Source organism: Equus przewalskii, chromosome 1 (assembly GCF_037783145.1).
Source record: "Equus przewalskii isolate Varuska chromosome 1, EquPr2, whole genome shotgun sequence".
Lineage (NCBI taxonomy): Eukaryota > Metazoa > Chordata > Mammalia > Perissodactyla > Equidae > Equus > Equus przewalskii.
The window spans coordinates 121,065,260-121,081,649 of NC_091831.1; the positions used below are offsets into that span (position 1 = coordinate 121,065,260).

Here is a 16,390-nt window from a genome sequence, read left to right on the forward strand (position 1 = left end):
TGGCGCTCTCACTGCCATGGCTCAGGTTTATTTCCCAGTCAGGGACCCATACCACTCATCTGTTGGTTGTCGTACTGTGGCAGCTGCATGTTGCTGTGATCCTGAAAGCTATGCCACCAGTATTTCAAATACCAGTAGGGTCACCCATGGTGGACAGGTTTCAGCAGAGCTTTCAGACTAACACAGACTAGGAAGAAGGACCTGGTCACCCGCTTCTGAAAAAATAGGCCATGAAAACCCTATGAATAGCAGTGGAGCATTGTCTGATACAGCGCCAAAAGGTGAGAGGATGATGCAAAAAGAAAAAAAAAATAAGACGAGGCAGGGTTCCACTCTGCTGTACACAAGTCACTAGGAGTTGATATTAACTCAATGGAACTAACAACAAAAATAAGTTAAAGTGCTTTGAAGATAAAAGTGACAAATAACTCACATAATTATAGATCCAAATATGACCAAATTAAATCTTTGTCCTAAAATCTGGAGTTGGCTAGATTATCAGTAACAAAGATCTCCAACTTTGGGACCTTCTTTAAGACAACTCTCCCTCCATCCCCATGGGAGTTATCAGCTTCTAAGAGTGAGCTAAATGTAAGGTGAAGTAGTTTTGAGGTTAATTGAGAATGACTTTCAAAGTACTTTGTCTTTAAAAAACTGACAAAGACCTACTAAGCATCTAATATGTATCACTGTTACTACACAAACAGCAATATGAATTCAATGTTCAAGACACAGAAATTGGAAAGCTTTCAGAAAATGCTCTGAAGGCTTCATTAACCAAGTTAATTGTTGGGGACGGTCTCATTCACAGTTCCTTGCAAAGAAACTGAAACAAATCTTGACATTTTATATTAAATAGGAACAGTGAATAAGGCACATAATACAGGTGACTGTTAGGCCACCAATGTCTTTTTTTTTTAAACTATAAAAATAAACATAAGTTACTAATGGAATAACAAAATAAAAGTTTATTTTATTAGAATTAGGAATGTTCTTTCCCTCTGGGCAACCTGAACAGTCCAGTTACAATGAAAATCTAAGAACAGTTATTTCCACAGCACAGGGTGCTCTATGCACAAAATTACAGGGTTAGGAGCATTTAATCAATTTATCGATCTGATTGTCTCACCAACCCGCCCCCTCCCATCCCCCAAGTGCTCTATACCGGGATTTGTAGCTAAAAGAATTTGTTACATCAATTCCTTTTCTCTCTTGTACTGAATTTCAGTTCCTAATCATGGCTGAACCACATTTTACACTGCAGATTCAACCACTTCAAATCAAGTCAGTCAGTCTTGGATCTGTTATATATGTGTGTATGTATACACGTGTGTATTTAATATATTTATTTAAACACACATAAAACACAATCTGGGTCGCAGCAAATTACACAGAATTTAGAGTCTGATATTATATGCTACTCAGTATTACCACTGTGGTTTCCATCCTGAGCTTTGGATCAAAATTTTATTGTAAATCATTTAAAGTCCATCAACTGCTCAATGAATTGTTCAAATAAAGCATGCACTTTTCAAAAGACAATGTAACTGCCCTCAAGAAGACAGGGAGACCCTCGTGCTTATGATGAATAGAGCCCTCTGACAGACAGACTCAGGTAGATGAAATAGGAAAGCTGTCACACAATATAGCTTACCTATCCCAGTTGGGGGACACTGAAGCTACTAACAATGAAAGCAATTAACTCAGGGAATTCTCTCAAATATGGAGATGGCCGTCAAAATCTTGGAAGTAGAAAAGGCCAGTTCACCTTGATCCATACAAGTTTGGGAACGCACCCACAACTGCAATACCCTCAGGTAATATGCTAACACTGAAGCTAAAAAGCATCTCTAAAAAGCATTATTTTCTTCCATGGGTGGGAGCTGATATTATGAAGTGCACACACTTTTTGGATACCTCTTACAAGGGGATGGTGTAAAGAGGATTTATGACACTCAAACCTAGATACTGCAGTTAGCTGGTTAAGATTTTTTTAAAACACCACACGTACACAAAACATTTTAAGGGAGCCACACATATCTAGGTAGCAACTCTGGCTGCTTTTCAAAGTTACCAGGGAAAGGAACTTATTCAAGCTTCCTTAAAAAAAATCTCCTTAGTTTTGATAAATGTCTTTTAAGATTGATGCAGTCATTTAAAATAAAGTCAAATGGATGATGGGGAGAAGAGCATATGGAAGAAGCAGACACTGAGTTCAGATTTGCACCTGAGGTGGCAAGAGAGGGGATAATAAAAGGTACAGGTAAAATTGATCCTAAAGCGACAAGTGGTTTAAGGAAGCAGCATAATATACTCAGCAAACATTCACTGATTTTTGATGGGAAAAGAACAGTTGCAAGTACATCTCATGTAACAACCTTTTCTAAAAGGAAAAGTAGGGTTGATTCAGCAAAGCCTAACTTAGGCAAAAGGCCAGAGGAAAGTGAACCTACTTCCCAATGGAGTAATAAGATGTACAGTGCAAGAGCAGACAAAGCTGCCTCACAAATGGTAAACACTCCCTAGGCGCAAGACATTTAAAGGAAGACAGAGGTCCTCAGCCAAAACTGGTATTTAACATAAAGACCTCTTAATCTAGTTGCCTAGTTCACTCTCCACTCCTGTATAAAACTGACAGATTTAGGGATGCTGACCTGTTGAAAAATACCACAGCCAGAACGGCCTAAACAGGTATATAGTTAATAAAACCACCACCATCCTTTACTTTTAACATAGCTTAGTAGAAATTTCATAAAAATGGACATCACAGGTAAAATGCATTATTAATTCTCCTATCTGCTGACAATAGAAAAGAAGCAAACTCAGTGATTTCTATTTAAATGCACTAGATGGGAACATCATGTTCTAGGGGTATTTGCCTTCAAACTGAACCCACAGCAACACACACAAGCAATTTCAGTATCTGCCATTTTAAATTCACAATCTGAAACTAAGTGAATGGCTATTTATATTTAAAGCAAAAACATTCTATTTGACACCCTAACGTAAAAAAGGGGTGAGAAAAGAGCCATAACTAAAAATTTTTAAAAGGCTCAAAGCAGCAATTAAGGAATAAAAAGTGAAATGTTTCCTCTGGATGTGATATGGAGCCTAGGAAGCCTTCAGCCATGTGCATGACATGAGCACACAAAGGCTTAGGTAGATGTGTGAGGCCACGGAAGGGGATGAGGTTGGGGACTGGTCATCCTTGAAATGCAGCAACAAAGCTCCCTGTTGCAGCCCTTATCAGGCCATGGCATTTAGTTAGAACTTGACCTCCCTGTCCCTGATCAAGAGCTGGGAATTCAAGGCATGAGGCCCGTGGGCAGCAACAGACATATCAAAACCAGAAAGGGCAAAGTAATTTCAGGAAAGGGAAATCAAAGCTCTAGTTAGGTCTTCCAGAGGTGCTTAACCAATATGCCTTTTATCCCAACCCTCAACCCTGGAAAGATAAAGCAAACTAAAAGAAAATGCACAGCAAATAGACATAATCTTGAAGATTTTTAAAGAATAAATATTTTTTTGTAATTAAACATTATGCAAACACGTGCCACGCTTGCTTTGTCCATGCATATGCACTATATACAATTTTGAAAAATACTGTGTTGTCCTGTTTTAAAAGTCATATACAAAGTTTTTTTGTTTTTTTTTTTGTTTAATTCCTCTGGCTGCCTACCCCCTTCCCCGCCCCAAGAATTTTCTTTACAAGGAACTGATCATCATTTACTCATGACCTTGGGGTATGAGAAACAGAGAGTCAGTCTGTGTGTGTGGGTGTATGTGTCTGTGTAGGGGAGGAAGGGGAAGAGGTCCTTTACCAAAACAACAAAACAGCTGATTTGGACATGAAAAGCAGTGTCAAGGAGTTGTTTTAAATTTTAACTGTACTACACTCAGGAAAAAGAAAAAGAAAAAAAGGAGTCAGCTTTGAGAATGAAGCTACGTTACAAGTTAAAGTTGGAGGGCTTTTAGTGTGTCTGTCACACTTTTGTTGGTGGCCTAGAATACTGTTGTACAATGGTTTATCTACCTTTTTTTATTACAATATAATTTACTTAAACTTTCCGTTAACAAAACAGAATTCTGGTACTACAGACCAGTGGTGTCAGAACAGGCTTAGTGCCTCCTTGTTTGTGTTTGTTTTGTTTTGTTTGTTTTAATTGCATGAGCACTCTAGATGGTAAAGTTTTCAGAGTTCATTTTATGCAGGGCCATTCTCAGTCCTCAATGTACTCCCACAGATCTTTTTCATAGCCTTCATGCACATGCTGTAATAAAACCCTTCGTCGACTCTCACAGTATCTGTAATCAAAGAGAAAAAAAACACTTGTTGTCAGCCTCCAATAATAAAAAAAGAGGCATTTACTCATTTTTTAAGGTATTTCTACAGTTTATCTAGACTTGGAACCAAGCACCTGCTTTTAATAGGCACATTTTCAGGTCTAGATGAAAGACACAACAAATTGTTTCTAATTTTAAAAAGGTATTTTTCAAAAGCTATGATTCCCAGTTTGAGGAATTAATTTTAGAGCAATAAAATGTTAGAAATACCTTAGGGCCTTAGAAATCATCTGATTCAATCCTGTCATTCTACAGATAAATAAACAGTTTCAGGAAGAAGTAACTTCAAGCGTTATTTCTTCACATTTGTAAAATCTTTGTTGACTGTGAAAGTACTATAAACACAATGTAGTAGTTACAGTTGGCTAAGAGAAGTGAAAATATTACTTAGGACTAAATTTCCAAGTCTTCCAAATTCTCAAAGGTTTCTACTACTATTAAAAAGATATCAGTATTTGCCAGGAAATAACTTTGGGAGAAAGGGCTCCATGTTGAAAAAACAAACATTTTGCATCTTTAGCTTAAGAGGTAGCATATCCTGAAGTAGCATATCATCTACTCCTAGGACAAAGTAAATCTCTCCTTAGAAAAAACAAATCTAATAAAAACTCTTTAGGTTTGGGTAGCTCACTTGTCAATAGCCCTAATTCATAGGATCCCCACGCTAGGACCAGCACCCCAATCTCACCTCTCATCCTAATGGCCACTTGCCCTTTTTAGGCTCGCTCTTCCTTGCAGGGTAGCAACTAAGAAGATAAAGCTGAATGGAAGAAGCAGAATCAGCCTTCGGGATAAATGCTGATCTGTCCGCTATGCTTGACTAGAACTACTATCTGCAATTTGTTGCCTTAAGGACAGAAGCAATCTGTGAGAAATATGGAAGCTGCTCAGTTTCTGCATATGCTAAACCCAAGTTTCACTATCACCTAACTTCACCACTAAGGTATACCAGACCACCATTGGCAGAAACTTTTGCTCAACAACTACTAAAAAAAATTCTCACCTGTACTTATCTTGTACTTTCTGTTTTATATCCTGTAGAGAATCTTGGGAAATATCTCGTTCGAGGTAGCCCGAAAGCACCTCTGTGGCATTCTCTAGATCTGCTTGGTTATTCTGCAAGAGGAGGAAGAATACACAGTAAATTTTGGATTCAGAAGAAAGCTAAAAGATAAACTATTTTAGTTGCTTCCTTGCCTACTGACTGATTTCAACACTGAGTCCATAATTTCTTTTTTTTTTTTTTTAAAGATTGGCACCTGAGCTAACCACTGTTGCCGCTCTTCCTTTTTTCCTGCTTTTTCTCCCCAAATCCCCCCATACGTAGTTGTATACTGTACTTATGAGTGCCTCCGGGTAAGCCATGTGGGACACCACCTCAGCATGGCCTAACGAGAGGCGCCATGTCCACACCCAGGATCCGAAACCATGAAACCCTGAGCTGCTGAAGTGGAGCGTGCGAACCTAACCACTCAGGCACAGGGCTGGCCCCTGATTCCATAATTTTTACAGGTGGGTTAACCGCACCTGTAAAGCTCTTTATTGCTTTCACCTGCACAAGCCACACTCTCTTTTTTCCAAGACAATTTTTTAAATGTTAAAAGAACTCAAGATTTACCCATTACCTCTGGAAGAATATCAAGGACAATTTGAAAGGACTTAAGAAAAAGTCTTTTGGAATCTTCTACTTCCGAGAACTGCTATTTGCTAAAACTCAAAGGAAAACTTGAGGAAAAAACAGAAACTCATTCTTGCTTACATCTGGCTGCACATACTTCTTCTAAGAGAACACTGTATGGAAGATTAAAATTTTGTTATCCTTTACTACTGTGGCTACTTCTGTGCATTTACCTATCTAAATTCCCATCTGCTAGTCAGTATTATGGTCTAGTCATCTATGGACATCAATGTTCCATGCATCAATTTTAAATGAGCATCTCTATTTGAAAAACCTTTACTGCTAAAAGCCTCCTTTAGCCTTTAGTCATTACTTTACTTCTCCACCAAAGCTAACCACCATATTAACTTCTAATAACCATATATTAGTTTGGCCTGAAAAAAGGCTTTTATTCAGAACTTATGAAGTACCAGGTGCTATATAAACAATATACATGGATAGTCTCCCTTAAATCTCATAACATCCTAGAAATTATTATCCCCATTTTAAAACAGAGATATAGACAAGGTTAAGTAATTTGCTCCAAGTCATCAGAACTAAAAAGTGATAAAGTCAAGACTCAAATTCAGGGCTGATTCCAGAGTCTGCATACTTAATCACTAGCTGGCTAAACCACATCAATTTGAATGTAGTTTACGACAAGAAACCTAAATTTCTTTTATCTTCGTAATAAATACTACACTTTTAATCCACATATTCTGAGCAGATAGGAACCTTTAAAACTCTATATATCTTATCTATGAATGACACAAGGTAGGTTTTCTTCTCCACATTCAGTAACTATGCCTACCTCAAAGATAATGGACTGGTTATTCTTTTTGAGGTAGAAAGCGAAGACATAAGTGTACATGAGTGTGGCACGACACTGGCAGAGGACATCAACTGCTTTCTTCAGGAACTGCACCTCAATCCAGGACATGTTGTGCTGTTGCATCTCCTCCATTTTCTGTTTCACCTGAGCATATAGTTTGTGCTCAAATCGTAGACTCTGCATGTGGTTCATATAGCGATTACAGTAGAACAGGTACCTCTGCAGGGCTGCCCTAGATCGCTGTCCCATTAACGAAAAATTAAGGTCATGTAATTATAGCAAATGTATTATACATACACAAAAGCTGATATATTTACTCATGAAACACTATAGGAATTTAGACTAAAATCAGGAACAAACAGGTATCTATTGCTACTTTGTTATTTAACACTGCTTTGAATGTCCAATAGCTATACTTTCTAATACAGCAACCATTTAGCGACATGTGGCTATTTAAATTAAAATTAAAAATTCAGTCCCTCAGTGCTCAATAGCCATATGTGGTTGGTCAGTGGCTACAAAATTGGACGGTGGTGATAAAGAATATTTCCATCATTACAGAAAGTTCTACTGGATAGCACTGTTCTGTAGTATGCAATAAGATGTACAACAAGCAAGGAGCATCAATATTTTAAAGCAGACAACAGAGAGGCAACCAGACATCATATAACTCCTAATTTAATGCAATAAAAACTATACAGTACCACCAGTTCTGTATCCTTTCCACCCCATCTCCCCCAAAATTGAGGCTGAATTCAAGTATCTAGAATTAACCACCAGTTTCAGGACACACAGAGAAACAAGAACCTATTAATTGAGTAAATGACACCAGGGAGTTGCAATCAGCAAAACCCACAATATGGAAAACTACAGGACAAAATGGCTTAGTTTCCTCAACAAATAAATGGCAAGGGGGGGAAAAAAGGAAGGACGGACCTATAAATTAGAGGAGACTCAAGAGATATCAATCAAATCCAATTTGTGGACCTGTGTGGATCCTGATTTGAACCAACTATAAAAGAAAATTTATGAGATAAATGGGGACATTTGAACACTGGATAGTTGATGATATTAACAAAGTATTGCTTTAAAAATATAAATGTATATAGTATAATTATAAAATATATATAATATGCTATAATATATAATAAATATATATACACAAACATAATAATGGTATTGCAGTTATATAAAAGAGTATTATAAAGACATATGAAGAATTACCAAAGAAACAATATGCTATCTAGCCTAGAGTTTTTTCTATGATTTATTACATGCAAAAATAATGCACACAGGTCTCGCCAATTACACTGTAAATCTCTAGAGGAGATATACTTTTAAAAAAGTAATCTTGTTATCTCTAGTACTAAATATACAGAAAATGATTAATAAATGCTTATTAAATGCAACCACTATGAAAGAGTTCTTTACCACACATACATATTTCTTTTCTTTTACTATCACCCCCTTCTTCTCCACCTCATGCCTTAAAGCCTATAAACAGCACGGAGACTTCTAGGCCCTACGGTTGGTCTCTTGCTTAGAAATACTAACTCTAAACCACACAATTAGCCAATCAAATGATCCAGTATCATACAACATTAAAACATCTCAAAAAACCTACACAAGCCATATTATTTCAAGAGTTAGTTAGGTATCAAATCAGTGCTTACATGCTGGAAAACTATGCCAATTATAAATACAATGACAATTATATCTAATCATCAATAGATGATATATATTAATAATCTAAAAGTTATGCCAATTCTAGCTAAACATGTATGTGGAAAATAATCTGCTTGGCATTTCATTGCCCCAAAAAGCACTAATATTTTCAAGCCTGTCAAATTCCCAAGATGAAATGGAAAACCTAAATTACCATATTAAAATATGATGTTAGAGGACATGAGTTAATGTGACCAACAATTCTGAAACAGCTTCTCACTAAAATCCTCTAAAATTCAACATGATAGCAAACCCATACCACCACTGCAAATAAGACCAACTTTTTCATCAAATGCTAGAATCTGGACTGAGAAATGCAATCAGTCGCCTGAATACACTTTGGGGGGGAAAAAACCAGAACAACAAACCTAACTGCTTAGAACAGGGAGGGGTAGGCAAACTCCAGCCTGTGAGCCAAATCCAGCTGCTGCCTGTTTTTATAAATAAAGTTAATAATTTGGAACACTGTCATGCCCACTCACTTAAGTCTATGGCTAGGTGAACAGCACAAGAGCAGACCATATAGTCTACAAAGCTGAAAAGATTTACTATCTGGCCCTTGACAGAAAACATGTCCTGAGTCTTCGTCTAGAAGATAAGAAAATTCAAATGCCCACCAGTGTCAGCACTGTGGCATACTATATTAAGTCAATAATTTTCTACAACACAAGTAGAAGGCACTCAAAGTATCATTTATGTTCTGTCTGGACTGTGCGCCAATCTTCCAGTACTTTTTAAGGCTACAACTCCCAATAAACACTAGGCCAGAGTATGGAAGACACGGAAGGGAGGAAAGAAGAGGCCAGAGAGGCATGCAATGGTGTGCTCCATTCTGGGAGGCATGGCTCCCACTAAATAAACAAATAAAGACATTCATATGAAACCTTTCCTTGTACACCCAGGGGATCAAAGGATTCTAGTTTAGTCCAACAGATGTGAACCAGAAAAACAAAGCATTCTAGCGTCTAGAATGTAGACATTAGAAACTGGCTTAGAAGCTGTGCGCAATAATCCACCCTCCCTGTAGATCTCAGAAAAGGATCCACCAGCACCCAAAGGAAGACTAGATGAGGCCAAGATAACCCACATACTTTCTCTCTTGGCAAATACTGTATCTGGCTAGATTCAGCTAGATTACTCTTCATTCAGCGTAAGTAAAAACTAAAAGCGTACCATGGTAATTAGGAAAAATATAATGTTGCATAAGAGAAAAAGAACATTTCTCTATGAACTCAAAAAAACTATTTTCAAAATTAGAAGAAAATTTTAGGAAAATTTATGTTCTCTTCAATAGGATTTAAGATAAACGTGATTACTTAGAAGCAGAAAGCCTTAAGGAAAAGAAAGACTAAGATTTCAAAAAGACAACAGAAGAAGATGCAATGATAAACTGAGCTAAATAAAAAATGCAACAGTAGAATCAAGTCCAAATGGTAGGCTGGAAAAGCATGACTGTCATTGTACAACTTATATCAAAATTACATGGGGCACTGTATCTCAAATTGGAGTCTGAGGATACTAAATGGAGTAGGATAGGGGTGCTAAATAATCTGGTCTAAAAAGACCATGGAATTTTGAAATATTTAAAGATCTCATGATAACCTAAAGAAAACACAAATACTCAAGATCATCCGAACGAACTTATAACTGAGAACTAAAGTTTTATTTCAGGTCTTACATTTGTGAAATGGCTAAAATTGGCATCAAGCAGTATTACTTTAACTGTATCAGGCTGATGAGAAAAAAAGTGATAGGAGAATACATCAATAATAAGCTCTGATCAAATCAAATCATGATGCACTGTAGGAATGAAGGTTTGCAATAGATGAGATAAAGAAAACTGATGGGAGAACAAATTATCACATGGCACTAAGTAGTACAGTAACACTAATTTTTAAAAACCCAGCCACACAGCAGTCTATCAACAGTAACTTCAGCAAACTTAACTGTCAAATAATTTTACTTGAGTTTCACTGTTTTTTATTTTTTCTCCCCGAAGCCCCAATACATAGCTGTATATCCTAGTTGTAAGTCATTCTTGTTCTTCTATGTGGGTCACCTGCCACAGCATGACCTGATGAGTGGTGTGTAGGTCTGCACCCAGGATCTGAACCGGCAAACCCCGGGCCAGCAAAGTGGAGTGTGCAAACTTAACCACTTGGCCACAGGGTCAGCCCCAGTTTCAGTGGTTTTGTAGTACTCTTGGTTTGGTTGTATAATTGTATAAGAGCATAAGAGTTACAGCTGGTTTTAAGTTTAAACATATTTAAGTAATATTACAATGAATGTAATATAAATCTATATTGGAATTTGTAGGGATTTTTTTCCTTTTAAAAGAAAGTCTGTGAAACACCACCACTCATCAATTATATAATACAAAATACAGTTTCCCAGTCTTTTAAAAAAAGTGAGACAGAACTTTCACTTCTAACAGTATGACAGACTAGATTATAGATATTCTTTTGTATTTATGGTATTTTTAATTAGCAATAAAACTTAAAGGAATGTTTAAAAAAGTGAAACAATAAAACACAGATGTTTTGAATTGCATCCTAGTAAGGAAACTCATTTGAAAGGAATATTTTGGGAACAAATAGGGAATTTTGATATGGAATGGATGAATTTAAGGAATAATGAAATTCCAGGATTCTACAATTATGATAGAATCACGAGGCTGAAAGAAACTCAAGGTGTTGAATCTTATCTACACCTAGTGTTTGAATCCCTTCTATTATAATAGTGGGGTAGTTTCCTATCCAGTAACCAGGAATTCCCCGTCTCCTGAGGGAGTCCATTCCAAATCAGCTCACCTATAACCATTAGAGCTTCTTGATGAACAATGAAGTTTAAAAAATAATAATAAAGAATTAAAAATAAGTGAGACTGCACACAAATAGCAGCAGAGCTATTTAACAAATACTGTTCTCTAGTCTCCTTGCTGGGAGGGAAAATCTGGACACCAAGACTACTGAAACCTGAAATTTCTACACGACTAGATTAATCAAAAGAAAGCAAACAAATCCATAAACAGGAATGCTCCTGATATGCATTTCGGATAAGGTTCTCTTTCTAAATGTACACGGGTACCCAGTATTTACTGAAGTGTCTTTCCACAAATTTTTCAGAAGTGAAAACTTCTGCTAGCTTATTCCTGTTCAACTGTTACCCGAAAATAAATATACTTACCTCCTGTGCGTCTCTTGCTGCCTTTGCATCATCCTCATTATAGCGGTTACAGTTGTACCTTAAAGTAAATTAAGAGGATTCCATAAAGCGCATAAATCAATGAAACGGGATCAAATCACAGAATATCAGCCTGGATTCAGAGATTTTCTAAAATCAATATTCTCCTTTACAAAGATACACTGAGGTGTTAAAACACCCAGGGTTCTACCATTACAACGACAGAATTACCAGACTGAAAGGAACTCAAAGTGTTGCTGAGTCTAATCCACCTAGTGCTTGAATCCTCTCTAAGAGAGTGTATCAGTTCTCTATCTACTAAGAGGGAATTCCTGGTCTCCTGAAGTAGTCCATTCCAAATCAGCTCACCTATAATCATTAGAAAACACTGTCATTCTAGAACTTCCATTTCTGACTGTAGTTTGAACTTCTAACTCAATTTTTGAAGAATGAGATCATCTCATATCTTAGGCTGTCTGTAATTTAGGCCAAATATTCCCAATTTTTCCAGAGTAAATCACTTTCTTATTTCTCTTTTATAAACCAAAGAGAACCAATGTTGATGGGCTACTACGTAATAGATGCTGTGCTATGTGCTTTACATGCTACTACAGTTTATAAGAGTCACTGAAAACTGAAAGATACACTAAATGAGGAGAGAGGGAAACCTGCCCCCCAGAAGTCAGCTCAGCATGGAGATGATTAGGACTGGCACTTCCCTTATCCCGATTACTCTACATCTTTTATGGGAGCCTACATTATGGGAGCAGCTGGTATTTACTGAGTGCTTACTACACACCATGCATTTACTAAGGACTTTAAAGGTACTTTCACATTTAATCCCCTCAATCACCTTATGAAATATGTATTATTATTATCCTCATTGAGCAGATGAAGAATTACGTTTTGAGAAGACAAGCAACATACTTAAGGTCACATAACTAAAGTTTCAGAGCTGGGAATTAAACTTATAACTATCTGTCATATGAGGCTCATGCTCTTAACTAGTGAGTATATTGTTCACATGCTGTTGCCATGTCTTCAGAATCTTTAAACAGTAATATTTTTAGAACTAAAGGAAGAATTTTGAATTTAATTTACATCTTGTTAAACTGGATCCACTGTTCCAGCTTAAGTTCTTCAGGATTTTAATGGCTATGTATTCAATATCCCTCTTTGATGTGACTCCAAAACGAATGCAAGATTCTCACATTAGTTCAAGAAAGTCATCAATAAAACTGACCAGAAAAGCAGTATACAGTTTCCGTAAATAAAAAAAGATGAGGACAAAACCTTTTAGCAAACCTTTACAGGATTCCATTAGGAAGACATAAACCTATTATCTGTACTCCAAGAAACGGTCATTCAATTAATCCCAAATATCCCTGTCTGTATTCACAGCCTAGACCACAAACTTCTCAGTCCATATTGAAATACCTTGCTGAGATCTACAAAATGCTCCCTAATCCATCATGCTAATAATACCATTTGATTATGGGATTTCACGTAAGAGAAAAATTAAGTTATGAGGTTCATAAGTAGTTTGTGAAATCCACCACAAATTTTGGAAATCTGAGATTACATTTTGTCTGCTTCCAGTCTTTGGTAGCTATTTTACATAATTACTCAGAAATAACCAACAATGGCTCACTGATCTCATCTTAAAGTTTTTAAAGTAACCCAGATCACAATTGACCTAGGTCAGGAGACTTATTAACTTCCCCCTAGGTTGGGCTATAATCCTCTCTTACCAATAATTACTCTACTCCACTTAGCCCAAAGATCACCTCTCCTTGCTCTCTTCCTGTCAACTACTAACACTACTTCTTCCTATCTGATATATCCTTAAAACTTTTCTTTTTGATATTTTTTAGATATTTAAGCCTCAACTCATTCCGGGCTTTACTCTGCCAACATTATGAAGGATTTTAAGGCCCAGGAAAGCAACAGGATTCATCTATATCTCTAACTCAGATGACTGATGGTGCTACCTGGTATCCTATTTTGAAGGTTCTGAGGCATTTTCAGATTTAAACAAGAAGCATACCATGATTCATTTGCAGTGTTAGCCATGGGTAAATGCAAGACACAAGCAACACTGAGTTGTGATCAGAGATTTCCTTACACAAAAAAAATGTCTTTAATAACTCTTCTTCCCCATCCCCTCTTACCTTCACTAGGCTTACTTAAACACATTAGAGTGAATTTAGTTTCTGGTAACACACTAATCCTCCAGTTTGCCTTCTCAAAATCTAGAGTACCTGTCTGGCTAAACCCCAAACACCCTTCCTTGGCTGTGACACTGCCAAAATCACTTTCTCTACTTCCACTTAACCAATTAATTTTTACCTGGTTCAGACAAGTAATCACTCTTACTATTCTTCTAACTAATGAAACTAATGGAAGTTCCAATGAAACTAAAAAGGAAGACTTGACAGTGTCTTAAGTTCACATCCTCCTCATCTTGTCTTGAACCTACCATTTCTTCCCCTCCCTTCCACTATCTACAAAGCAACCACAATTATGAGATGATGTATGTAAAGCACATAATACAGAGCCTTCTCACCTAAATTATAGATCTAATCATGTCACTCTCCATTTAAAATCCTGCTGATAATATCAAAACTACTTTAAGTCTCAGTCTACTTTCTCTTTTCCTATTCCCCACAACTTATGAAGGGCCACAAACTCAAATGCCAACAGCTGACAAGCAGGTAACACAAATTAGTGAAAGGCACCATTTGTTTATTATAACACTCAGAAATATTTTCACTTTACCAGGAGATGTGCTAGCTCCTGTTTTTCCCAAAACTCAAGGCATCCTCCTCCTAATTTGCATTTTCCCAAATTGGTAAGAAATATGCATGTAACAAAGGTATAAAACTCTGCTAAATGTGACTGGTATCATTAGGATACATGCAAATGCCATTAAGCTTCCAGTCTTAGGGAAACATATCAAACTGGAAAGTAAAGGCCCCATTTAAAGGGCTACTAATCAATTCCAGGTGATTCCTGCCAAGCAGAAGTGCAGAAAATGAAGTTTCTATTCTTCAAAAAGAAGCTAAAAATCTGGATTGCGTTGGGCAATTTTCTGATTCTTAAAGTTTGAGACAATTTTTTTGTCTAATTGTGTGCAGGGTAAGTAAAACACAACTGCATGCTGGGTTTTGCCAACAGTCTCTAGTTTTCAACTATTGCCTAGAGAGACATTAGACAATGCAACTCTTCTCTGAATAAGTCATGTACTCTCATATCACTCTACCTTTGTGTTCACGCTACTCCTTTTGCCCTGAATGTTTTTCCTACCACTTTTTCAACTAATGAACTCTTAGTCCTCAAAGTTCATCTCAACTGTTACCTCCACTGTGAAATATGCCTAATTAATCCCTATCTCTGGATATCTTGCATATAATTCTAACACTGATCACACACTGTTATCCATTTATCTAACTCCCAAGTTAGATGGTGATTTCCATGAGATAGAAACCTTATTCTCAATACACAGCATATATCACATACTTACTCATGTGAACATAATCTTCCCTTCACTTCCCCAACCTACCAGGCAGATCCATGTGGTTCCCAAGGGCCAAGGCACACCCAGCAAAACTCTGCTTTACAGTTCTGGTTACGACAGACCATGTGATTACAACCGCCATCCTTTTCAATTGTGACATGGCATTTGGGACATTCCTATGAAGAGAAACTATAAAGTTGGTGTCAATGCTACACTAGGTTGTATGACTACCACTGAGGAAAAGCAAGTTCTAGATTTGGTTTATTTTTGAATACCACATTTACTGTGATTAATACATGCAGAGCACTTGGAACAGTGTCAAACACTTAATAACTACTATTAAAAATGAGCTGTTATTCACATGGACAAAGAGAATAGATTAGTGGTTACCAGGGGAAAGGGAGTGGGGGATGGGCACAAAGGGTGAAGTGGTACACCTATAATATGACTGACAAATAATAATGTAACTGAAATTTCACAAGGTTGTAAAATATCATAACCTCAATAAAAAAATAAATTAAAAATTTTTAAAAAAAGAGCTGTTATCATTATAATTGGCTTTTAAGATGTACAACAATTCAAGAATTTGTTTTAGTGGGGTTGGGGGATAAAAATACTTAAGTACATGTACTAATAATAGTTTCATGGGAGGTAAGACATTTTATTCATGTAAATATAATATACTCTCTAAGAAATAATTATTGAGTACTTCCTGTATCCCACACACTGTTTTCAGTGTTTTATATGCATTAACTCATAATCCTTATACTGGTGCTATTCCTATTTCCACTTGTCAGATGAATAAACTAAGGGAGAGAAAAATAACAAAGAAACTAGTCCAAGGTCACACAGGTAGCAAATGGTACAGTAAGGATTCAAATCCAAGCGATTTGGCCTTAAGAGTCAAACAAGCAGGACTGGTAAATTCTTTTTGTGATTACTGGATTTCTCAACTTTCTTCCGCTAAATATTCTCATTTTAAATTCTTCTCATTGCAGTCCATTTACAACTGTGCTACATGGATCATATTTTTTTCCCAAGTCTAGCATTTTCTTGGTTGCTAGCAAGCCAAAGTTATTACCTTGCAGGACTACCGTTTTTGTCTTTCAAAAAATCTAGAAAACCAAACTCA

The 16,390-nt window shown here is 36.7% G+C and overlaps 1 protein-coding gene across 4 annotated transcripts in view; it reads right to left on the reverse strand.

Annotated features, from left to right (window-relative positions):
- LOC103555466 (E3 ubiquitin-protein ligase ARIH1) overlaps positions 1–16,390 on the reverse strand; it is a 188,513-nt gene that overhangs the window by 75,130 nt on the left and 96,993 nt on the right. For 3 of the 4 annotated variants that reach the window (XR_011527008.1, XM_070575522.1, XM_070575532.1), the window contains 2 exons: positions 15,304–15,434; positions 11,745–11,802 (listed from right to left, as the gene is read on the reverse strand). Coding sequence is in view for 3 of the 4 variants with exons in the window: in XM_070575522.1 (XP_070431623.1) it covers positions 11,745–11,802; positions 15,304–15,434 (189 nt within the window). In the remaining variant the exon portion in view is untranslated. Of the gene's footprint in view, positions 1–953; positions 4,306–5,347; positions 5,461–6,812; positions 7,074–11,744; positions 11,803–15,303; positions 15,435–16,390 lie in introns of those variants that run through there. The other variant, XM_070575547.1, reaches the window with a different exon arrangement.